Source organism: Pelecanus crispus, chromosome 6 (genome assembly GCF_030463565.1).
Source record: "Pelecanus crispus isolate bPelCri1 chromosome 6, bPelCri1.pri, whole genome shotgun sequence".
Lineage (NCBI taxonomy): Eukaryota > Metazoa > Chordata > Aves > Pelecaniformes > Pelecanidae > Pelecanus > Pelecanus crispus.
The window spans coordinates 64,355,129-64,380,267 of NC_134648.1; the positions used below are offsets into that span (position 1 = coordinate 64,355,129).

Here is a 25,139-nt window from a genome sequence, read left to right on the forward strand (position 1 = left end):
ATCTATTCCTACTAGATGAGGGTGTTCAAAGCCTGCCCTGCCCTTCTTCCTCCTCCAGAAGAGGAGTTTGGAGCATAACTTCTCAGGGATGTGAAATCTCACTGTGTAAAGGATGTTAAGATCTCCATGTTTACTTCCCAGTTTTTTTATTTTTACACTGTCCAGCAAAAGCAGTCAGAGCGCAGACAAAGCACTCAGCTGTGCTAAATATTCCCAGCACGACTGCTTTGGTGACTGAAAAGCAGAATCCCAAATGCTGAGCCTCTGGCACTCCCGTGGGTCCATGAAGACGGACTGCAGCAGACAGGGCTGGGAGGTTTCCAGGAGCGATGCACGAGAGGACACGGCCCGTCTCTGGCCAGCGGGCAATCTCCTGATCCGAGAGGGTCGCAGGGGGATCTGGGGGCTCCACGCAGGCACCGAAGTGGAGCAGTTCAGATCAACTTGCTTCTGCATCCGACCGCAGCACTTGTCCCTTCTGCCACGGCCAGGAGATAGGCCCCAGGGCTGAGCTCCTGCCCTGCACACGCTTTGGATTTTGTACACCCAGAGGGACCCGCTGCAGCCCAGTTATACAATGATATTTTTTCATAGCCAGTTGCAGAGGAAGCAGTGGTACAAAACCAGCTTCAGCTGGCACTCTATAAACTGTGACATCCCCGTTTTTTTTTATTTGGAGTCAGTTTTACACAAACTGCACAAACCACTCACCTTAGAAAAAGCAGCTGGGTGATGTTGGCTGCAGTACCAGGACCTGGTTACACTTCTGTTTCTCGCTGAGTCTTTACTGAAGTCTGTATGTTACTTAAGACTTGCCAGTTTGCCAGTTCTTAATTCACTTACCTGATACTTTAATGTTATTAGTTATTGTGGTAATTTATAATGAGAGTATTGCAAATGAGCAAACGATCTACAAAAGGCAAATATCTTACATCTATTTAGTAGCTGTTATCAACCAAACCAATAACTCAAGGAAAAGAGAAAATCAAGTTTCTTTCACAGGACTTTTTCCCTGTAAATCCTGTTGACTCCTATTATTTCCACTGACATTCTTTATTTGCTGACTTCACCCAGAATTGCTAAGCTGACTGGCTTAGAATTACTTCGATTGCCCTAGTGATATTTTTTTAATGATTTGCCCAAAACACAGTGTTTCTCCAGTCCTCTAAAACATTTGTGGTCCTCCAAGATTAAGTGGAAGTGGGTCAGAGGTCCTCTGAGCCAATTCATTTCAGTTGTGAGGGTGCTAGTTGTCTGGACCTGTTAAGGTAATAATGTTTATCTCTAGTAATGCTGTTTAATAGCCTCCTTGGTTACTAATGGGATGGAAAGTGCATCGTCCTCATGACATCAATGCATTCTTCTTTTTGTTTCCAAATTCAGAACAAAAATATTTATTGAACACCTCGGCCTTTTTCACATCATCAGCAGCAATTTTACGATTTCCATCTAGTGATGCAAGTGCTTTTGAAGCGAGCATCATCTTAAATGTAAACTGGAGCCAAATGCCAGCTTATTGCCCGGTTCTATTTAATGTACTTGTGACCAATTTAGCACCTGATTGTTTAAGACTGCAGCAATAGGAAAATCCCACCGAAATCCTAAAGGATCTTCAGGGGTGATCTCAACCTCCCAGGATGTTGCTACAGAATCATAGAATGGTTTGGGTTGGAAGGGACCTTACAGATCATATAGTTCCATCCCCCCTGCCATTGGCAGGGACACCTTCCACTAGATCAGGTTGCTCAAAGCCCCATCCAACCTGGCCTTGAACACTTCCAGGGAGGAGGCATCCACAACTTCTCTAGTATCTTTGTTACTGCCTGCCAAAATTACTTCAAAGATTGAAATGGACAATGACTGACACAGCATACGGTCTTATCGATTTTGTTAAAGCTAAAAATGGCTGCAATTCAAGCTTTAAATTAGTCTGAAAGGCAGCACAGTACTTTTCTTAAGCCAATGACGTTCTTAAATTTATTTTACAACAGCGGGCATCTTTAATACAATGTTTTTAAAAGCTGGTTTCTAGGCACCGTCCGCTGTAAGTGCTTCTAATGTAAAAAATTAACCAGCTGTAGTGCAGAGACGGAAGAAAATGTCTTAACTTTGATAGCACAGCACAGAAATGGCACAGAGCTACAAAAGTGCGCTGTGAGGAATTGCCCAATGGCTAATGACATCATCGCTGCTGCTGTTAACGTCTACAGTCTATGACCTGGTGTTGTGATTAGGGCTCTGAAGGTACCGACATCCCTTTGTGTGGGTTATGTTACATCAGGCAGACTTCTCTCTTCATGGACACTCTTGGGCTCAAGCTTCGTGCTGCTGTGAGCAGGGCAGCGGGGAAGGAGCTGTGTTCCTGCTGTGCAGAGGGTTCCTGTGGTGGGAGCACCCCAGCCCCACCAGTGCAGTGCCTCTCCTCCTATTCGCTGCGCAGGGGGGGCTTTGTGGTGTACTAGGAATGATACAGTCTCTCTTGTCCTCCAACTCCACCCCCCTTTTCTTTAAGGAAAAATAAAAAGCATATTTTAAAAGATAGCTACTTTGGGTGGGGTTGGTTTTTTTTTTGCTTTAAAGCAGGAAATGTCACCTCTTTGAAAGCTATTGTGCCCATATCTGTTTGCAAAGGCTGATCTGTAGGGGCGACGAAGCCTAAGCCATACTTCTGCATGACTTTTTATCTTGCAGGGTGGAACAAAGAAACCTGGCAAATAATTGGCCAATACACTAGTCAGAGTTCAAAATGCTTTCAAGTATATTAACTGGAAATTTCAAAAGTCCTTCTGTGCCACCAGGACAGTATTGTATTGCTTTTTTTCCTCCCTTCAAATACTTGCAAAAGACATTTGCATAAAGTTTGCTGAATTCACTGTGAAAGGGCATAGTGAGCTCTCCGCAGAGTGTGGTTAACCTCAGCTCCTCTCCTTGTCCAGACGTGTCCCAAGCAATCAGCTTATGGTAGAATAACAGATCATAGGACCAGTCAAACTACACACTGGAGAATTGCCTTGTGTTAATAAGATGACTTGCTATAAATGTGATCCTTTCAGTAAAAGATGTTGCCCAGTTTCTTTTTTTCTGCTCAGCTATTACCAGTCCATTAAAGAAAGAAATTATAGGCCACGTCATCAACCTTAACTATACCACCATCTCTCTCCCCTCCTCACTTTATTGTCTTCATCATTAAATTCTAGTAAGATGTTATCTCCGGTTTACCTAGGGTCTCAAAGGGATCTGATTTTCAACCTTGCCAGGTATACATTAGCTTCTGTTGAATGATTATTTGTATTAGAAGAGTGCTGAGAAGCCCATTGCATAGTACGAAGTATTAAAGACAGTCCCTGATTCAAAATGCTTGCAGTCTACTTGGGTACCAAAGATGACAGGAGGGAAAATAGTTGCAAAGTGGGACAACTCTCATGTCCCACCTGCTCTGCTCTCAGTCTTGTACAACACCTAGGTGTATAGTCCTCAGCCTTTTTCTTGCTCTCATTGCATTTTTTTTTTTTTACTCTTGTTTTTTCCTGACTATCCAGTCTCAACCACACCACTTGGAGAACCTCTTTATGGCATCTCTCTACTGTGTCGGCTCCTCTGTTCTCCACTATATGTTTGAGCTGATGCATATGCAGGCCCAGGTACTGAGAAATGTCTAATGTAGAGTGGGGAAAATAACCCTTGAGAATGAATGAGAAATTAAGATAAAATACAGAGCTAATGAATGTCTCTGTATTTAAATTCAACTCACGGTGAGTGGGTGGAAAGCTCTAGGATGTTTCTTCAAGATCCCAAGAGAATAAATTTGACCTGTAGCAGCTAGTGGCAAAGGCAAAATGAAGCTAGACATGACTGAGATGGTGATGTGCCACGGAGAAGGCTCTGCCCTGTGATGTGATGCAGAAGCTGTTCTCCATGTCCCAGTGCAATAAAGGATGGCTACAGTCCCTTAGTGAGATTTAGCAGTGTAATCCCTTCTCATCCCTAAGTATTCAGCTGGTGGGCAGGTGTGACCAGCAGTGACTGGTGTTACAGTCACTGGTTTTTCCTAGAAGCAGTGCTTGCTGGTGTTATCTGCCTCCTTTTCTCTCTGGAACTGGTGCTACAGACACAAGTTGTTGAAAAAGAGGAAACCTGCACAAATCTGCTGTGCCCCAAGGAAAGGAGAGGCATCAGCCAAAGCTGACGGCTGAACCCTCCTCTGAGAGCTCCTCCACCCTCTGATACTAGATCTGGCCAGTGAGCTACAATGTCATCCTTCTGCCTGCAGTGGCCAGGTGCGATCCGTTCAGAATTGTTTCTGCTAAAGCTCTTCCTGCAGAAAATGCAATTCACCCCCAAACACTGAAGGCGATATCAACAACGGCAGTCAGATGGTGCCGTTATCTCCTAGCAGGCATCCATCCTGTAGGTGTAGGTATTGAAAGGGTCCAGAATTTTATTAATCTCAAAAAATATTGCAAGATAGTGAAACTCAGTGGAGGTGAGAGGTATTCTGAGTCTCTTCTGGATAATTTAAACAAAACAGCCTGTGTATGTAGGAGGTACGCACGTGCTTCATGCTCAGCAGATCACCAACACTGTGGTACCTCTGGTTCTTCTTCAGATGTCACTTAACCTTCCTCAATCAATTATGTCACCTACCTACAACTCGGTTTTGGGAGTTAATTTCACCAGCATGGAAATACCCTGGAACTTGAGACTTCCCAGGAGTGCTGAAATGATGCAATGATCTGTGCCCAGCTTACCTAAGAGCTTGTGTCAGCTGGGATCACTCTGTTTACCTGAAATGGATGGAGCTTCTACTTAAAAAATCTGTGGTGAGAAGGACAGCAGCAAGCACATGTGTGCAGTTAGCTAACAGGCACATTTTGCGGGGTTTTAAGATGATTTAATGAATGTAGAACACATGCACCTGCTGACTAAAGAAGATTAACCCAAAGTATCCTGAAGCTTTTAAGAACTGTCATGTAATGAATCCCCTATTACTATGTCTTGAAAATACTGCTCTGCTGGTCCCCTTCTAGTGGCTTTTATTCTCGGATGGTGCTGCTAATCCAACTGTTTCCCCAAAATAAATAAATACTGCTCTGATGAGTTCTTTTTAAATGCTTGGCAAGCATATAAATCTCCAACTGATAGCTTGTATGCTATAAATTACTAAAGCTGCCTCTACATTGAAGGAGGCTGGCTCGTTCTGACACTGCTGACCTCTTCATCCATATTCATAACATTCTTCCCCACCATTCTCAAGTGAAGGAAGAGCATCACTGAAGATCAGCATAGTGGCATATGGCTTTAACTTCACAGGGCAGAAAATGGGTGAATCTCCAATTGATTTAGTAAACTATTCCCTGCAGGCCAGCAAATTATGAACCTTCTCTTCCTGTAAGGCCTTTGCCCTACATTGGATGTTACTGTAGACACATCCTTCAGTTTAAAGGATTTAAAGGATTTTTTTTTTTTAAATGCATCTGCTAAATATTTCATCAAAGCTTTTCATCTTGCAGGCAAAAATTATGATGCAATATAATGCAAGAAACCAAGAAGATAGTTTCAAGCAGAACTGACATTTTCATTAAACCAGAATGGTATGATCTAGCATCGGTCAGCAGAGCAAGCGCTTGGCTACAGAGACAATAGTAATGATTCCTCCAGAGATGCAGCTGTCTACTGTAACCTAAAATCTCCCTTTTTTTGTGTGCTTTATTTATGAGGCCAGCAAAGAAAGCTCAGCAGTCTTGGATTTCCAGTAAAATACATGAATTTGATCAAAGCATACAGGAATGGCTTCTTTTTCACGAGTTCTCATTCACCCGTTGCTGAGTCTCTAAGTCTTGTCTTAATAAGTCTCAGGCAAGGACTTTGTGCAGTTCATAAATCAGTGAGCTCCTGTTGAATGACAGTTTCAGTTTCTTCAGTGTAAAGTGGTGTTTAAAATTGAACCAGGATTTTCATCCTCTTGGTGAGTATCAATGAAATGGCCCCAGTGAACTAAATATCAAGAGGATTTTCCTAGAAAGACCTGAAATTGATCCAATGGGAGAAGTTCCATAAAGCATCTTCTGAACAAGCAAACCCTTAGGACATCGGCTGCAGTGAATGTACTCCTAAAGGAAACCTTGGGCTGGGCCTGAAAATGCGCAAGTGCTTGAGCAGAGTACTAGGGTAAAAGGAAGGAAAATAAGAACAGGGGTGGTTACTGGAGCAAAACTGCTTAAGGAAATCCTGCCTCTCTGGTATTCAATCAAATAGTCTTACCTTACCATTATAATAACAACCACAGAGGAATGGGAGAAGGAATTTGCTCATGGTTTGGAGGGCAAGGTACAGCCCTCTGGCCATGCATGTTGCACTGGATCCTCCAGGCCACCTGAAATAATTTTTTTCTGTCTAAGGAGGCTTGCAACCTTTCTCATAAGAAATATGCATATACAAGAAAATTAATTGAATGAATAAGAGGAAAAAAAAAATGAAACAGAGATGATCTCAGGCTGCCCGTTGTTTCCTTTCTCCCACACAGGAGTCCTCAAAACCCTGCTGCTTCTCTTATGAAACCAATCAACTTTCCCTGAGAAGCTATTTCTTTAAATGTGATATCAAAATAGCTCCGACTTGCCATAAGGTGATTCCTATTTAAGATGCCACACCATACAACCATGTATCATCTGACCTAATCTCAGCAGACAGCACGACATCATCATTGCTGAGCTCTTACTAATTAAAAATGCCAAATATGAGATCAGTTAAGCGTATGTTTTTAATTCCTTCAGCAAAGTTTTATACCACACAAATCCTAGATGAGACATTCTGACAATGCTCACACTACACCAGCTCCACTCTTTTATTGCATTGATATTTCTTCCTGCCCCCCCTCGAGTTATGAGGGTCATAAATTAAAAATAGCTCTACAATTTAGGCTACACAGTAAAAAGAAAATAATTTCTGTGGCATAGCAGGGGAATAAAAGAGGATGACTGGAGAAGGCCATACTGCACATTCTGAAAAGAAGTGTTAACACATATAGGGTTTTATTTTACTAAATCCCGTAGTAGCAAATCTTGGTACATGGGATTATGTTGTGGATAAAAAAATACAGGAAAAACTCTCCAGCTGGTATAAAACAAGGACGCCAAGCTGAAGCCATTTTGCACAGTGGTACTACACTCCAGCTAAGAATCTGTCTCCATAGCTGGTTAGAAATGTGTTAAAAATACTAGTCTTGTAAAAACCCATCTTGTAGAACCATCCAACTAACAGAAGCCTGTCCCAGTCAGACAGTATCTCTGCAAACCTTTATGCAAGTGAATAACCATGCACATGAATGGTCTTATTGTTTTCCGGTTGACTAGGCAGGACTGGGGCCTGTTCCCGGCTGTACAGGAGACGGGAATGTTGGCAACCAGCACAACTGAGATACTGGGCAGAGTGAAAGATTGATGCTTAGGCAGAGAGGAGGGGCAGATTGCTTTTGCTGGTCCAAACTCAGCTCAGCAACGCTGTTACACCAATCTAACTAAAATTAAGAGAAACATCCACACTCTTGACAAATACCTAGTCATTTAAAAATCAATCAATCACCAAGAAACACACAAAAAAAAAAAAAAAAAAAAGGAAATATTTTCGAAATGGCATTTAAAAAGTGCATATTCAGAACGGGGATTATTTGCATTTTACGATGATCCAGCTCATGCTGATACCCAGAGCCAGTGACGAAAATCTTTGGTCTCAGGCTCTATAGGACAGGGCTCAGTCCCACACTTTCTGTTGGCAGGCAATAGCACCATAAGCTGTATAAAGGGGACAGGTTCAGACCTGCAGTGTCCTCTTGCAAAAGTCCACAGATCTTTACGGCTCGCATTAAAAATCAACGCAGACATCCTGATCTGAAGTGAGAATGCTGCAGGCAGACAGCAGGAGCGTATGCTGCAGCTCCCTGCAGCAGGGCCTGAAGAACTGGCCCGGCTGCAATTTTGGCTTTCTGGGAAAGAAGGTCATCACTGGGGAGCAGGATTCATCCGAGTGCAGAAGGGGGTTAAGAAACCCTGCGTGACCGACTTGTGAACCTCACCTGCATGCATCTCAAAGTGAGTTAGCAAAGAGCAAATGAAATAATCTTGGGGAATAGTGCCTGACGACTGCTTCTACAGTCCCTTTGATGCAAAGCAGTCAGGAATTCACGAGCTGCACACGTGCCTGTGAATATACGTGCATGCAGCTGTGCACACTGGATTTCAGCCAGCCTGTGACAGGTTAATCAGGCAGAGTTCACCTAGCAGTCCTGCACATCTGTACTTGTAAACTACCCATCATGTGAATTTCTAAGCAATAACCCAGATTATTCCTTTCCCTTAGCTCATGCACAGGGAAAACTGCCCTTCAGGGGTGAAGCCGCATGGGATATCTGGATCAGGCTATGACCAGGCTGGAACAGGAGCCTCCTCTGCAGCAAGATGCAGCAAGGTGGTTCCCGTTTGGGAAGTCTGTCAAAAATCTCCTTACATCAGAGCCTGACAGAAAGAGCTTGACTTAGTTCAGCTCCTCTGGGGATGGTGGGATCTTTGTTTTGAGCAGGGATCTAAAGTGGTTCTGCTCCAAGCTGTGATAGCTGTGGGTTCAGGGTGTCAGACAAAAGGTATTTCAGTCGAGTAGATGACCTGATTCAACAGCTCTGGATACAGAAATCTGGCTTTCCTAGAGCCCTGTGACCTGATGTTATTCTTCTGCCTGGACATTTTATCTCATCTTCAGATTCCCCGTTTACTGCGAATATGAGTGCTTTGGGACAGGGACTGGGCCTTGCTCTGCATCTGCACAATGTACGGTACAACAAACCTGCCACCGGGGTCGTGCACATTAATACAGCCGTGGGCATGTCCCTTGTAGTTGAAGGTGACAGTGCTGTAGATGAACAAAAAGAGATTTGCATGATAAGCACCTTCTGTTGCAAACTTAGTGTGAGCCGCATTCTGCTGCTGCCGCACCCAACTTCTTGAGGTCTTTCCCAGGCCTTCCCTCCTCCCTGCGGGACGAGATGGTTTTAAGACACTTCTATAGTATCATCTTTTCAAAGGTAGTTGTGTGTTTGGTCAGTCTGAAGGTTGCAGTGGCTGCCAACGGGGCTTGTTCCAATAGGAAAAAACCCTAAAAATCAAAGTATGGCAGTGCAACAGCTTCTCTTTCCCACAGAGGCACTCTCTGTCTGGCATTTAAAGATAACAGTGTAGCATCAGGCTATTCTGCAGCCCCCAGCGTTTACACGCTGCTTTGGGAGGGGTGAAGAGAAAGGAGAAGGAAGGACTCCACTTACTAGCTTTTTTATTCCCTTTAGATCACTGGAGTAAAATAAAGAGGCTGTAATGCAGCATTCAGCCAGGCCCAGTGTGTTGGCCTAAACTGCATCTTCAATCAGGTCAGAAGACACGTGGTGGGAACAGGAACTATTTTTCTCCTCTATAAATAGTGAAGTACTGACTGGTCAGATAAATACACACGTATAAACGAACGGTAAAACTGGGCTTAAAGAGAGACTAAAGCAAACACTGCCCTTTTAATAGTAACTTATAACAAAGATTTGCCTAGATGGCAGGCTTGTATAAAGAAGTAAATTATCCTACTTCCTTACAGCAGTACAGAGATGCTCTATGGATCGGCTCATAGAGCAGCCTCTCCAGTAAATAGATGCAGCTCAGAAAGAAGTGAATATTTATAAAACTTAAGCTACAGGTCAGCTAAATCAATAATAAAACATCTCTCAATGACAGGACAAACTGGCAAATACAGTGGAAGTACATTTTTATTTATGAAGGATTTCTATTGCTTCATGGCAGCGCTCAATGCAAAAGCCTTTACAGCACCCCGGAAGCGGTGGCTGCTCATCCCGTCCTCCTGCCTGCTGTCCGAGGGACTCGGCCTGCTGCAAGGGTGTGGTGCTCCGCTCCGAGCAGATAGCAAGAGTGCGCCAATAAAACACTGATGCTGCAGCCTCAGCCAGCTTTGAAGCCTTTGAAGATAATCACACCTTGAAAACATCCTGGGGCATGAGGTATCTGCCAGGGAGGAAGTCAAATGTTGATTAAAGAAGGCAATAATACTATTAATTAAATAATAACAAAGCCCTACTGCTCTTCAGAAAGAGGAAGGAAAAGAAGAAATGCGGTTTTCCTTCATCCTCCCTGGCTCTCCAGCCTTGCAGTGGATGACCCTCCCCACCACCGCTCCGGGGGGACGGGTCCCACTGCTGTGGTGGGGCTGGCGTGGTCCGGGCTGCGGTGACATTAGCCTGACTGGAAGCTGTCGGCTGGGAGCAAGTCCACAGAGTGATGCTGCTCTAGGACTGCCCCCCGCGAGCGGCGTACCGGACCTATGGTTCCCATGCCATCAGACATTATTAAGGCTACATCCTGAGCCAAAATTCTAAAAGGCAGCACTGAAGACACCTAGCGAAGCTCCTGCAGGTGACTGAGAAACAATACTTAAAACCAAATGTGCAGCATATAAATGCAAAGACATCTCTTCTGGCTGGAATAGGAGCCTGGGGAAACATCACTATGCACTTGCCGTCTTCCTACAGTCTTTCCTTAGCAGCCCATGCCAGCTGGAGCCAGGGAGCCAGCGCGTAGCTGCTGCTGTTTGCAGCTCCGCTGACTTCTGCAGGAGCTGGGGGCTCTCTTGAAAAAGCTTTTGCATCGGCAAATAGTTGGATCCATTGTCACGGTACTCAGTTTTCCTCTTGATGGGGAAAAAAGGGGTTATTGCTCTCCACACTTACTGCTCTTCAGGAATTTTCTAGTTACCAACAAGAGACATGAACCCATAAAATGGCGTGTCCTTTCACAGCACCCATTTCGGGCTCTTATCCCGTGCCCACATCCTCGAGGTTAATTCGGTCCTGTCAACCGCCTTTAGGTACTGCCCTGCAAGGGGACCGCAGAGGTTCCTGTGGCGATGGATGCCAACCTGCTCCCCAAAGGCTGGTGGAGGCCGGCGCTGGGACTCACGTGGGTGGGAGAGGAGGCGTGTTGGGACCTGGGTGGCAGAGGAGGCTGGTGTTAGGGCTGGGGTGGGCGAGCAGGCTGGTGTTAGGGCTGGGGTGGGCGAGCAGGCTGGTGTTAGGGCTCGGGCGGGTGAGCAGGCTGGTGTTAGGGCTCAAGTGGGCAAGCAGGCTGGTGCTGGGGCTTGGGCGGGCGAGCAGGCTGCTGTTAGGGCTCGAGTGGGCGAGCAGGCTGCTGTTAGGGCTCAAGTGGGCAAGCAGGCTGGTGTTGGGGCTCAAGTGGGCAAGCAGGCTGGTGTTGGGGCTGGGGTGGGCGAGCAGGCTGCTGTTAGGGCTCAAGTGGGCGAGCAGGCTGCTGTTAGGGCTCAAGTGGGCAAGCAGGCTGGTGTTGGGGCTGGGGTGGGCGAGCAGGCTGGTGTTAGGGCTCGAGTGGGTGAGCAGGCTGCTGTTAGGGCTCGAGTGGGTGAGCAGGCTGCTGTTGGGGCTCGGGTGGGCGAGCAGGCAGGTGTTAGGGCTCGAGTGGGTGAGCAGGCTGGTGTTAGGGCTCGAGTGGGTGAGCAGGCTGGTGTTGGGGCTCAGGCGGGTGAGCAGGCTGGTGCTGGGGCTCAGGTGGGTGAGCAGGCTGGTGTTGGGGCTTGGGCAGGCGAGCAGGCTGCTGTTAGGGCTCAAGTGGGCGAGCAGGCTGGTGTTAGGGCTCAAGTGGGCAAGCAGGCTGGTGTTGGGGCTGGGGTGGGTGAGCAGGCTGGTGTTGGGGCTTGGGCAGGCGAGCAGGCTGCTGTTAGGGCTCAAGTGGGCGAGCAGGCTGGTGTTAGGGCTCAAGTGGGCAAGCAGGCTGGTGTTGGGGCTGGGGTGGGCGAGCAGGCTGGTGTTAGGGCTCGAGTGGGCGAGCAGGCTGGTGTTAGGGCTCGAGTGGGCGAGCAGGCTGCTGTTAGGGCTCAAGTGGGCGAGCAGGCAGGTGTTAGGGCTCGAGTGGGTGAGCAGGCTGGTGCTGGGGCTCAGGTGGGTGAGCAGGCTGGTGTTGGGGCTTGGGCAGGCGAGCAGGCTGCTGTTAGGGCTCGAGTGGGCGAGCAGGCTGCTGTTAGGGCTCGAGTGGGCGAGCAGGCTGCTGTTGGGGCTCGGGTGGGCGCGCAGGCTGGTGTTAGGGCTCGAGTGGGCGAGCAGGCTGCTGTTAGGGCTCGAGTGGGCGAGCAGGCTGCTGTTAGGGCTCGAGTGGGCGAGCAGGCTGGTGTTAGGGCTCGAGTGGGCGAGCAGGCTGCTGTTGGGGCTCGGGTGGGCGCGCAGGCTGGTGTTAGGGCTCGAGTGGGCGAGCAGGCTGCTGTTAGGGCTCGAGTGGGCGAGCAGGCTGCTGTTGGGGCTCGGGTGGGCGCGCAGGCTGGTGTTAGGGCTCGAGTGGGCGAGCAGGCTGGTGTTAGGGCTCGAGTGGGCGAGCAGGCTGCTGTTGGGGCTCGGGTGGGCGAGCAGGCTGGTGCTGGAGCTGGCTCCAGCGGCTGGCAGAGGCGGCATCTCCCGTCCCACGGCCTCGGCCTCGCCTGCTGGGCCTCCCAAGGCCGGGGCCAGCCGCAGCCGCATCAGCGAGGTGCGGCGAGGCTCCGCTTAGGCTCGGGGAGCCCCTCAGAGCCTGACGCGAGGGGCGCCGAACCGGGGCACGGCCCTGACGGCTCTGAGCAGCCGCGGCCCAGAAATCCCGCCGGCCTCTGCGCCGGGCCCCGCGAGGGCCGGCACCGGCCGCAGCCCGGGGCCGCAGGAGCCCGGGGCCGGAGCGGGGCGGGGGGGGCCGGGCGGACGTGCCCGGGCCGGGCCGCGGCGGGGCCCAGCGGCTGGAGCCGCCTCCTGACGTCGGGAACCTGCCGTGCGCGGGGGCGGGGCGGGGCGGGCGCCGGGAGCGGCCCGCGGGGCAGGCAGAGCCGGCTGGCGGGGCGCGGCGCCCGGCCTGCCACCGCGCCAGGGCCGCAGCAGGTAGGGCGGCGGGGGGCGGGCGGCTCCCGCCGCAGCGGCTGGGCAGGGGGGCGGGGGGGGAGCCGGGCCCCGGCAGACAAAGGGCCGGGCCCGCCCCGCGGTGCGTGTGGGGGGACCCCGCGCCGCACCGCACCTGGCCCGCCGCGGCCCCTCGGCGGCTGCGGCCGGGGCTGCCCGCCCTCCCCTCGGCAGCGAGCGCGGCCCGGGCCGGGCCCTGGGGAGGGGGCCCGGCGGCCGCCGCGCAGCCCGGTTCGGGGTGGTGCTCGGCGGCCGCGGGGCTCGGCCGGCGGCTCCCGGCCCCCCTCCCCGGGCGCTTTGTCGGGGAGGCGGCGTTTCCCCGGCAGGGCAGGGCCGGGCGGCGGGCGCGGCGCGGCGGGGCCGCTCGCGTGTCGTGACACGGGCACGGGAGCCCGCACCGCCGACTCCCAGAGCGCTTTCGCGTGTCCGCGGCGACGGGGAGGGCGGCGGGGCGTGCGGTGTCTCCTCGTTCCCCGCCCAGGCCTGCGCCGCGCCGGGGGAGGGCGTTCATCCGCCCCGCGGCTGTCACCTGCGCTTCCCCGGGGCCGCTGGGCGGGGGAGGCCGGCGGGGAGGCCGGGGGGCGCACCGCAGCCCCCCCAGAATTGCGATCTGCTTCCCTCGGTGCATTTGGGGATGCCACTTGGATCCCGGGAGGTGGGCGGGGGGAAGGCGAGAGCCTGATGTGTGCCACTTTATTTTTCTTCGAGCAGGATGAGGAAGAGGCGATATTGTGGGCGAGGGTGGAGGAGAGGCCGCAGGAACAGGCTGCCTGCAGCCGGGCTCCAGCAGCGACAACAAACAGGTGTGGCTGGGAGAGTTCCCGATAAGTGCCGCACGCCGCTGCTGCCCTCGCAGCTTCCAGCTGCCTGCTCCTCTGCCTGTCGTGGGGGAGAGAGGGGCGGTGTACCCCCAAACCCTCCGCTGGCAACTGCAGCCTGTGTTTCCTGTCCTGGGGTAGCAGCTTGGTTTGGGTTTTGGACCAGCTCATGCAGTGAGGGAGGAAGGAAGGATTTGCGGGCTCCCAACTTACATCAGTGTGGAAGTGTGATGAGCAATAGGGAGGCTGTTCTCCCAGCACTGGTGTAACTGCTCCTGGGAGTGTTCTGTGAAAGGTTACAGGAGCCAGGCTGTGTTGCCTTACTGTGCTGGTCCAGATCTTTGATGATGGGGGAAAGCTCAAGTTGTGGTTTGTGCACAGTGCTAGTGATGCTAGTGAGGAGGAAATGTTCTGGAAAAGATGTCACTCCCCCCCCCCCCCCCCCATATTTCATCATTTCATTGATTGGATTCAGCTGCATTCAGCAGCTTCATTTTTTAAACAATCCTTTCTTCAGACCCTTAGTCTTACTTTGCTGTGGGAATATTTTCAGGGCTGCAGAGCTCCTACACATGGCCAGCAGATCCTGGCGCACATGTCACAATTGCTTGTTGCCACAAGACATTTAAGACATGAACACAAAGTGCAAGAGGTAGTGCTGGGTCCTGTGGCAGAGGAAAATTTGGGAACTGCAGCTATGCACTGGTATACTTCCACACTTCATTAATAGCTCACTGTGTTTTTGTGTTTAGGATGCATAAAGATTAAATGCCAAGCGCCAAAATGAGCGTGACTTCGTGGTTCTTGGTGAGCAGCACTGGCATTCGCCATCGGCTCCCTCGGGAGATGATATTTGTTGGCAGAGATGACTGTGAACTGATGCTCCAGGTAACATGGCTTTTTTTTTTTTATTATTTCTTCTGAAGATGCAGTAGATGTGAATGTAGCGCTCCTGATGTGTAGAGATGCTGCATGCTTTCTTCAAAAGACATCTTTGAAAAGGAACTTCCTTTTTCTATGTTGAGTCTGCGGTTCCCATGAAGACTTCATGTTTGTGAAAGTGCAAGTGAAGTTTTTTTCAAATTGCTATGTCATCAGACAGATAGGAGCTATAGCGGTGGGAGAATAATCAAATAGATTAACTATCTTGATGCTACTGGGAAGTAGTAAGCAAAGACATAGCGTTCTGTCGTGATCTGCGATTACGCTGCCGTTTTTTGTAGCTTTTAACATGTGTACTGTTTACTAGTATGTGTGATTTGAATGGGGGCAGGGTTTTTTGTTTGCCTGGTTTTCCCTTTAAGTTTGATTAAATTGTCAGTGCTTGTATGTCTCACTTAGGATGGGGTTTTTTTATTACGGTAGGAAATACTTATGTTCAGCAGAGCAATTCTAGCTGTTTTGGGGGACCGAGTAAGGTGGTGACCTCTTTCCAAAATAATTGTGTTACTCGGGCAAACTTGCAGGTTCTTTTAGTGCTTCCCATACCAGTGTGTCTCTCTGCTGGACCTAATCCAACGTGTCTGAAGTGTTGACTGTGGTCTGATGTTTGACAGCATAATGTAGCGGATGTCACTGCAAACAGATGGAGCTGGAATCTTGCAAAGAGCTTTTGACAGGAGCAGTTTAGCTCAGGAATTTGTGGAAGCTCAAAATCAGTGTTTCTGCTAGACCCATGCCATGAGTACTTAAATGCAAAAAAATGTTTGATTGCACCTGCATGTTCCCCTTTTGCCCCTTTACAAAGGTGGCAAATGTGCCTGTTGGTGGCAAAATTAGGAAGCTGCACAACAGGGACTTCCTCCCCTGTAGTTATGTCCTAAATGCTTTGCTGATGTTCTACCAGGCAGGCTATGTTTGTAGTTGCTGCAGGGATTTTGTATGATATGTTAGTGGGAGGTCTGTTTAGGAGAGTAGAAGTTCTTGTACGAGGTGTACTTGGAAGGCAAGGTGTTGTCTAGCTGTAATAAAATGTTAGCGTCCACAAAAGGAGAGCTTGCAGTGTTCGTACTGCTCTGCTAGCCGGCAGTGAATGGCATGGCTGTGCTGCAGTGGTAGAGTCTGAAGCATACTCCTGTTCAACAGCAGAGCGTTTGTTTGGGTTTTCCTATGAATCATACTGTCTTTTATTTCATGTTTCTTTGTGTCTGACTGGTGGGGCGTGTAAAGGTGAGACATTAAAAATGTGTTCTCTCGTGACTTGAAGGGAGAAAACATATACAGTGGCCTTGGTTTCCAAAACCAGCCCGAGTTGTAGGGTGCCCATCTTAATACCTTTTGAAGGTACTTGAGGTTGGTTTTTTTTTACTGTCGGGGTTCAGCACTCTGACAATCACGTCTCAAGTTGAGCACCCTAAGATAAAAGTACCCAAATATCAGTTATGCTTTAAATGCATTGCTTGTTTCTCTGGTTATTTATGGGGTTAACTGGACAGCATGGATTGTGGGGCACTCCGTACTACAGGGGGTATTTCATGGTTCTGTGCAAGTCTGAGCTGGCTTGTCAGTGTTGTGTGTGGACTGACAACCTTGTGATGCTCTACATTTGCCATGTTCTTTTCTACAAGGTAAATGAATTGGGGTTACTGGAGGAGCCAGCAGTATCTGTGAGAGTGAAGCAGTTGTATCTGGGGGCTCGTAGGTGGTCGTGGTGGTATTAAGGGAGGCTTTCATTATTTCACCAGAATGAAGGCTTGGGATTGTCTGTAAAAGCCAGCTGCTTATGTTCATGGAGTGAGTTACATGTGACCCTTCATAAACATATTAGTTTATTATCTCCAGTAACAAAGCTTTTTCTAGGATCACATGTAAGGTCTTATTTTGAACAGCACAGCACATTATTTTCCTAGCCATTTGCTTATAAAGATGTTTCCAGAGCTACCTTGGGCTCCCAATGAGATGATTGTAGTGAGACTCAGTGCGGAAGAGAGACTGTGAACAGAGACTTGATATTCAAGCAAAGTTGTGTGTAAGCAGATGGAGGATGATATCTAAAAATAGACTTTTTCCTACTGTGACTTTCCATGTCACAAAATCGTTGTGCAGACTGGCGCAATCATTTGTCTTGGGGAAAGCTTAAGAAGCAGGGCAGTTATCAGAGTAAATGGACAGAGCTGTTCTGACAGTGTTCACACCCATAGTATTTCTGTGGTACTGACCCTGAAACAGTATATTCACTGCACAGTTATTTTGCTTATGTATTTCAAGATACTGGTATTTAATCCCTTCAAGTGCACAACTGGGAGCAGACTGGCAGTGTCTGGGGAATGAACTGGATGATCTGGTTGGTGTTTTCTCGTCTCTAAGACTGTTACTGCTCAATGACTTCATTGCGATACGGTTTGTGGTTCCTGTTGAGACCGTGTGTGTTAAGCGGTGTGTAAACATGCAACACAGAGATAACCCTTGTCCTTGGAGACCTTGCAGTCTTGCCTTTCTCATTTTACTGTTTTAGGAGTGTCTTGTCTTTTGATATTTTCTTGGAACATGTCTCAAGGTATCAGATTGCTAAACAGCAGAAAATGATGGCTTTGTCACCAAACAATCAACCTTTAGTTCACCTGTGTTTACTTATTTCATACAGGTACTAGATTTGCTTTCTGGTTAACAAAGAGGTGAAGTAAACCAGTGTCTTTAAGCTTAAAATTAAGTAGGTTTGATAGTGGGGAAACATAATCTACCTTGAAATCTTCTATACCTACTAAGAGGATTAGAAATATTTTAAATGTTTTTGCAGCACTGTAAGGCTTATAGTTCAAATAAATGCGAGATTTACAGTGGGTTTGAATGTTAATGCATGAGAGAAAATGCCATGTAGTGTAGCTTGGTATGCACAGTGCTGTTACGCAGAGTCAAGGGCTCAGTTTTGCCCTTTTTCTGAAGAACAGTGCTTGATTTCTTCAACAGTCTCATGGGCTCCCTTCAGGTAACAGTCAACAAACAGCAGCAGTGTAGAAATCTAGACCTTCACTAAATTGCACTAACATTTGTTTTTTTTCTGTGAAGCTTGGTGGTGGTAGAATCACAGAATGCTTTGGGTTGGAAGGGACCTTAAAGATCATCTAGTTCCACCCTCCCGACACCTTCCACCCGATCAGGTTGCTCAAAGCCCCATCCAACCTGGCCTTGAACACTGCCAGGGAGGGGGCACCTGCAACTTCTCTGGGCAACCTGTTCCAGTGCCACACCACCCTCATTGTAAAAAATGTCTTCCTTATATCCAGTCTAAATCTACCCTCCTTTAGTTTAAAACCATTACTCCTTGGCCTGTCACAACAGACCTTGCTAAAAAGATTGTCCTCATCTTTCCTATAGGCCCCCTTTCAGTACTGAAAGGTCGCAATAAGGTCTCCTCGCAGCCTTCTCCTCTCCAGGCTGAACAACCCCAACTCTCTCAGCCTGGCCTCATAGGAGAGGGGCTCCAGCCCTTGGATCATTTTTGTGGCCCTCTTCTGGACCCGCTCCAGTAGGTCCATGTCCTTCTTGTGCTGAGGGCCCCAGAGCTGGACGCAGTGCTCCAGGTGAGGTCTCACCAGAGCAGAGTAGAGCAGCAGAATCACCTCCCTTGACCTGCTGGCCACGCTTCTTTTGATGCAGCCCAGGATACGGTTGGCCGCCTGGGCTGCAAGCGCACATTGCCGGCTTGTGTCCAGCCTTTCATCTACCAGTACCCCCAAGTCCTTCTCCGCAGGGCTGCTCTCAATCCCTTCATCCCCCAGCCTGTATCGATATCAGGGGTGGCCCCGACCCAGGTGCAGGACCTTGTACTTGGCCTTGTTGAACCTCTTGAGGTTCACACAGGCCCACCTCTCCAGCTTGTCCAGGTCCCTTTGGATGACATCTCGTCCTCCTGGCGTGTCAACTGCACCACTCCGCTTGGTGTCGTCTGCAAACTTGCTGAGGGTGCACTCGATCCCACTGTCTATGTCATTGATGAAGATATTAAACAGCACTAGTCCCAGTACGGACCCCTGAGGGACACCACTTGTCACCGGTCTCCATTTGGACATCGAGCTGTTGGTCACTACCCTCTGGATGCAACCATCCAACCAATTCCTTATCCACCAAACAGTCCACCCATCAAATCGTTATCTCCCCAACTTAGGAGGATGTTGTGGGGGACTGTGTCAAAGGCTTTACAGAAGTCCAGATAGATGACATCTGTTGCTTAACAGATGTTGCTAGTAGGAAGTAATTCTCTGAAGAAGTTTACTTTTTTTTTAACCAAAAATAAGAGGGTTTTTGGACCATCTTGAACAAAGTAATAACAAAGTAATTCTTCTCCCCCTGACTCCCCCCCCCCCTCCCCATTCTTCTTGGGAAATACAGTTGCCATTTTTATCAGCTTTGATCATTTGCTTAATGTGATGGGTATTTACTCAGGGGACAAACATTTTCCAAACTCAAAATTTTCACTTAACCATTAAAACCTTCCCCTCTGCCCCTAAACAAAGCCTCTTTTGCATTTCTGCTAAATGTAAGTATTTAACAGAACCGAAAGCAGGGCTATGATTTCCCTGTTTTTGTTTGAGAGTGAGTTGTTTATTGGAAAATTTGGGAAAGCAAAATGTTTAACCAGTGCTCCCTTGAGTATTTCCGTCTCCTTAGAGTGATGGTTTGGGCATGCTGTTGTCCTATGCTGCATGAGATTGTACACGTGAGTGTGAGTTACAGCAGGAGTAGGTGCAGATGGCGTGATGCTTTCTGTTTTATGCCTTTGTCCTGTGTGCCTTTTAAGACAGCTTGACACTTCCTCTCAGGAGACAGTGTTTTCAATTGCTTATAACTCTGCTAAACTTCGTAACTGTTTGGGATGAGAGTTTATTTTCCAAGCGTCTGTTTTAGGCAGGCAGTGTGTTCTGGATGTGATCAGCTCCCTTCAGCCTTCACTGTGAGCAACTCTGAGAAAAATGCCATTTTCTTCATGTAAACTATTTAATCGTATGTTTAACCTGCTCTTTGAAGTTCTGGCATTGTAGAGCTGGGGGGTGACACTTTTCAAGAATGAGTGCCTAGGTCAGAGGTGATTTTTTTTTTTTTTTTTTTTTTTAATCCCACCCTCCTCCCCAGTAATCTAAATATGTTTGACCAAGTTCCAAACCTTTGAAAAAAAGTTGGAGTTTGCATGTGGTCAGCAGGCAATTGCTTGATACTGTTGTCTTAAATCATGTTTCATCTGGGAGTGAGGTTGGTGAGGGGATGGATTGCAGAACATAGCTATTGCAGGTTGGGCAAAGAGGAACTAAGTGCAGGGATGCACAAGGCTGGGGTTTAGATGTAAGAGCAACTGCGCTAGATTAGATCAAGGTGCATCTAGCCTGGTATCCTGACTCAGACAGTGGTCAAAGCAGCTGTCGAGGAAAATGCATGGACAAGCCAAGAGTGTAATGAGACTTCCAGAGTACTTGCTCAACCTTTTGACCTGTGCCTCAGGAAGCCGGAAGCCAGACCTTTGCATTTAGTCGTTGGATTTCTACTCTGTAAAGCCTCACCGGGAGATTAAGGTTTGGCTGAGCAGGGAGGCACAACAAGGAGTCTGTCGTGTGCAGAGTGAGAGGAGGAGCAGCAGGACTTGGGAAAGTGGAGGGTGGTGCATATAGGGCAGAAGCTGTTCAGTGTGGGGAAAGCGGGCATTACAGGACGTGACTGCTGAGCAGCATGTCTCTTAGGTCTGAGATGGGCTCAGGACTCACTTTTATTCTGGTGTCAGCAGATAGCCGTGAAAGCTACTAGCCAAGCATCTGTCACTGGTCCATATGGGACATCACATGCTGCTTATGGTATCAATTAGTCAGTTCAAATGCTAGGGGCTTGTGAGCTGAACATACAAGTTCATTCTGCTGGTGAATCGGATAAATGGTTACTTGATACTGCTTGAATAAGCATTTCCTTCTTTTTAGCTTGCTTTGGTAAAAAGCTAGGGAATTACAAGCGTTCTAGGCACTGAAAGAACATTCTTATGGCTGCGAGGTCAAGTGTTTGCGGAGCAGTTACGACATACCAGTGTGAAGATTGCCTGTGCAGTCCTGCTTCTGCCCCTGTGTACATAGGCATGAAGATGCAATCTGTTATTGTGTCGTTACCGGATATTTTTCCCCTGTAGGATCTGTTCCGTGTTTGGTACGCAGAGTGCACGGCACACTCCACAGATAGTACAGTGTGATGGTTAACTCTGTGTGTATGTGACATCTGGTCAAATTAAGGTTTCATTGACCTGACGTATCCTACCTTCCCCAGGCTGTACTTGATAATACGCTGTCTCCACTATGTAGTTTAGTAAGTGTATACATAAACAAGTGGAAGTAGATGTGGTGTAGTTTGTCTACAGCATTATGCTGGGAGGAAGCAGATGGTGTGAGCTTGGTAGATTATCTTTTTCCTGATACTTCTAGGTGAATTCACTGCGGTGCAGCAGTTGTGTCCCTCCATTACTCAGGCATTTCCTGCATTGGGAGCTCCCAGTAGAAGCCATGGGGAATCTCTGCTGCCTTTTGTGTCCTGACCTCCTTCTCCATGGAAGTGCGGGGCTGGAGTGGGAAGCTGTAGTTGGGACAAGGCGGTGCCCTGCTCACGGTGTTTTGCTGCAGTTATCCAAAGGGTGTAAACCAGCACCGAAATCAGTCCCTGGGCGTTGGTAATTGCAGTGATCCCAAGACAGTCATTCATTAGGTGTCACAAGGGAAGTAGGTGTCTTACAGGCAGAATGGAAAGGATCTAGCCTTGGGAAGGCTCTGCTTTTTGACAGGTAGTGTTTCCAGGTGCCTGGGCAGCAGCTGTGGGAGGAAGGATGCACATCCCGTACTTTCAGGCCTAGAGTTGTTTTTTTGGCTCTTGCCTCTCTTTTTCTGTTAATGTGCAGTTGATGTGAGGATTATGATGTCTGATGAAATGCAGGTTGAGGAGGCTGGAGGCATGGCAGGACTGGCAAACCTGGGAGGGGAGTTCATTGCTGGAGGCAGGATAGGGAGAGAGGTGATGGTGGCACTGCAGGCAGGTGGTTTTTAGGGGTGAGAGGGCTGCACGCGCCTGGCGAGGTGCTGGAAACCTGGCCTGTGGAGGGAGGGTTTGTCCCTCTCTGGAGTGGGCAGGGAAGAAGGGGACCCCTTCCATGTCTGAGATCCTGATGCAGACACTAGCATGCAGCTCAGCTGTGCCATAGAAATTCAGGCTTCTGCCCCACCTAAAATGATGCTTTTCCATGCCTCCTGGGTGGCCATGTAAAACAAAGGGAAAGCCAGTGCATCTGTGGGCAGCATGTTCCCTGCCTGCGGTCAGGATCTGACCCTGGGTCACTTGAATCAGAGCTCCACTTTGCGAAAGGGGGAACCAGCAAGCAAAAACCCATTCTACCCCAAAATAACGGGTTAAGTTGTTATGGGAACTATGCCAGCCTCCAAATCCCTTTGCCAGGCTGTGGGGATTACAGTTTCATTTTCCTGGGGGATTTCTCTCTTTTGTTCAGTGCCTTATTTTTTGCATGAATACTCAGGGCCTGGTCCTGCCACAGATCCACTAAACCCATGATCTTGACTGCAGCACAGCTCAAGGCAGGAGCCTCTGCAGCTTGGGAGCTGTAATGTGAGTCCAGCTTCAGGATGAGGTGGCTACACCTGCTGAAGAGACATTTGTCTGCTTAGGCAGAGTCATTTAGAAACAGGCAGCACATGCCCCGGGGAGCGATCAGGCTGCCTCTTGTGGAGGTGTCTCACTTGCAACCAGCCTGGGGCAGGATGGAGCATGCACTAATATTCTGGAAAAGTACTGAAGTGGCCAATGTGCACGGTTTTACTTTTGAGGAGCAAAAATCATATTTCAGGCCAGAATGCAAGGGTTGGTTTTGGTTTTTTTTTTTTTTTTTTTTAAGTTGGCTTTGCCTGTCTTCCTTCTAAAGTGCGACACTGGAAGAGGTTTGTATTTCCTTACTGGGGCACTTGTGCAGAGCACAGTACTGGCAGAAGTGTAACCTGTTCACTATGGAAAGTATTTGAGCAAATGTTTATTGCGTGCTGCCACCAGAACGCTGCAGTTATCTTGTGCCAGACATGCACGACAGACTGCAGTGAGGAATAGGGAAACTGCTCTTGTTTGTTTATATCCAATACCACGATGCCTCGCGGCACTGGCAGGGCTGAGGTCCAAATCTCAACCCCGAGCAGTAGGTTTTTGCCCATGGTAATTCTCCTGGGGAAAAAGTAGCATCTGTATCTATGTAGACAGCTGAGCTGCGTCTGCTCCCTGGCCCTGTGGGGAAACACAGGCTGTCTGGCTGTATTTCTCCTCCTGCCTTCCTAAGCAGGTCTTGTTTCCTTGTGGGTTTTGCTTGGCGTCTCTGCAGCTCATGGTTTCATCCCGAGTGCCCTGTTCTATGTGTCAGACCCATGACCAAACACAGAGCTGTAGGATATTTGCAGCACACGTAGCCAGTGTGATATATACCTCTGTGGAGATTCCTGTGTGCTTCTGAAGCTGCTTTTGCTGCTCCCATGCTAAGCAGGGGCTTTTGCTGATTTAATGTGTGCAGTTTTGAGAATCACAAGTGAGCTGCCTGGTTGCATGCCTGATTGGAGACTATGATGCAAGATGTTGCTACTGGTATGGGACTGGCAGACCCAGAGGTGCAGTTCCTTTCTGTGATTTGGACTATCTGTTTAATATGATCTTGGTAGAAAGAAGAGCTATAAAATACCTCTGTCTTCAGATATATGCCACGTGCATTTTGTCTACTAGGTATTTAAAACATGATGCATTGTAGATATTATGATGGAGAAGCAGGACAGCCTTGTATTAGGAAGTGATTTGAATGTCTGGAAATGCAAGCCCTGGATGAGCTTAGTGTAGTAACAAATCAGTGTCCGTGTTTTCCCTTCAGAGAAGTGTAAGTGTTCTTAATCAGAAAAGCATGTATTGTGTTTTCATTTGATAACGGGTCCAGTGTTGGGACATGGTGAGAACGCTGTGTTGTTCCTTCATTCCCAGCCTCTCGGAGTGTAGCCTTATTTCTTGCCTCCAGATCAGTAGTGCTTAGGAAGCCACCTCCCTTCCCTGCCTTCTTTTCCTCTTCTAAACCTCATCTGAGGTGCTCCAGCTCTGGTTTTATTGTTCAGATGCAAGCAGAATCTCAGTGATCTTGGCCACAGCTCGGGACTGCTGCTTACCCCATCGCAAGTGCTTTTGTGCTGAAACATTAACTGCTAGGGTGTACTGGTCATTTTCTACCTTTTGACACCTGGATATAGGCAGTTCAGGGTTTTTTCAACACTCTGTTGGAAATTAATATTTTTCTTCCACTTGGACCCTTGTGTCCCCTCCTGACAGATGGATCAGTCTTGCCTTTTGTTGTGGAGGTTGTGATTGATCATAAGCAAGGCTTAGTATTCGGTGCAAGCATGCATTGCGCTCCACAAGCTAGGGAGTCCTCTTGTATTTGTGATTCAGTCAACTTAATTGCAGCTTTTCAATTTATAGATGCCTAAAATCTTTCCAGTGGAGTTGCGGACTGTTGGGACCTCTGTGCCTGTGGGCTGCTCTGTAACGTGTCAACTAAGGCTTCTTAAATCGCTTTCTGTGATTCAGTGGGTTATGCAGTAGAAACCACTGGTCTGCTGGGCTGAAGTGACTTCTGTGGGACTGTTCTCGGGCTCTTGGCTGTTACCAGTCTGGAAACTGGTTAGTCTTTTCTTTGGAAGTGGAATTGAGGCAGCCTGCTCCTCTCTGAGAACAAAAGCATGATCAGCCACGGGGTTGCTGCTGTCACTGCATGCAAGAGCTATTTATTTTAAATGTGACTGATGCTGAAATAAAACACACCTCGGCTCTCAAGTGAGAGTGACCTTTGGCAAGTCGCATCAAAATAAATAAAGTGTGATTTTAGTTATTTCAAGTTGAGTTTCCTTGGAGACAGGCCCTCAAGAACTCCTGCTGCCAGTTCCTGTGATGTTTGCTAGTTTAACATAAACAAAACTAAGAAAATTCCTCTCTTTGCCATAAAAGCATGAAATTTCATGGAAGTGCAATCTGTGTAACAGTTTGCTGTGTTCCTGGTGTGCTCTTTAAAGAGATGCTGAGAGGTAGTATCAAGACTGGGGGTCAGATTTTGCATATCCTTTTGACTCATTTGGCAAAGGGCTGTCTTGAAAACAGCTGAAACTTCCTTTCAAGATGGGAAATTTTGACATGAATTTGTTCCTCTGGTGACCTCTTCCTGCTTTTATGTAGGGGAATATCACGCTGCTGGAATACATCTCTGCTCCCCTGTGATGACCCTTGTCTGATTTGGGACCCCTGAGTGGCTGTAGTCAGCTGCTGTGAAATACAGCAGCCCAAAGGCTGTGCTGACTTGCGTCAGGGTCAGATCC

General features: G+C 48.3%; 1 protein-coding gene across 1 annotated transcript in view; it reads left to right on the forward strand.

The window, feature by feature from the left end:
* The first annotated feature begins 14,568 nt into the window (after positions 1 to 14,568).
* Positions 14,569 to 25,139, forward strand: part of CEP170B (centrosomal protein 170B) — a 56,407-nt gene continuing 45,836 nt past the window's right edge. The window contains exon 1 of the mRNA XM_075712513.1: positions 14,569 to 14,673. Coding sequence (XP_075568628.1) covers positions 14,569 to 14,673 — 105 coding nt within the window. The remainder of the gene's footprint in view (positions 14,674 to 25,139) is intronic.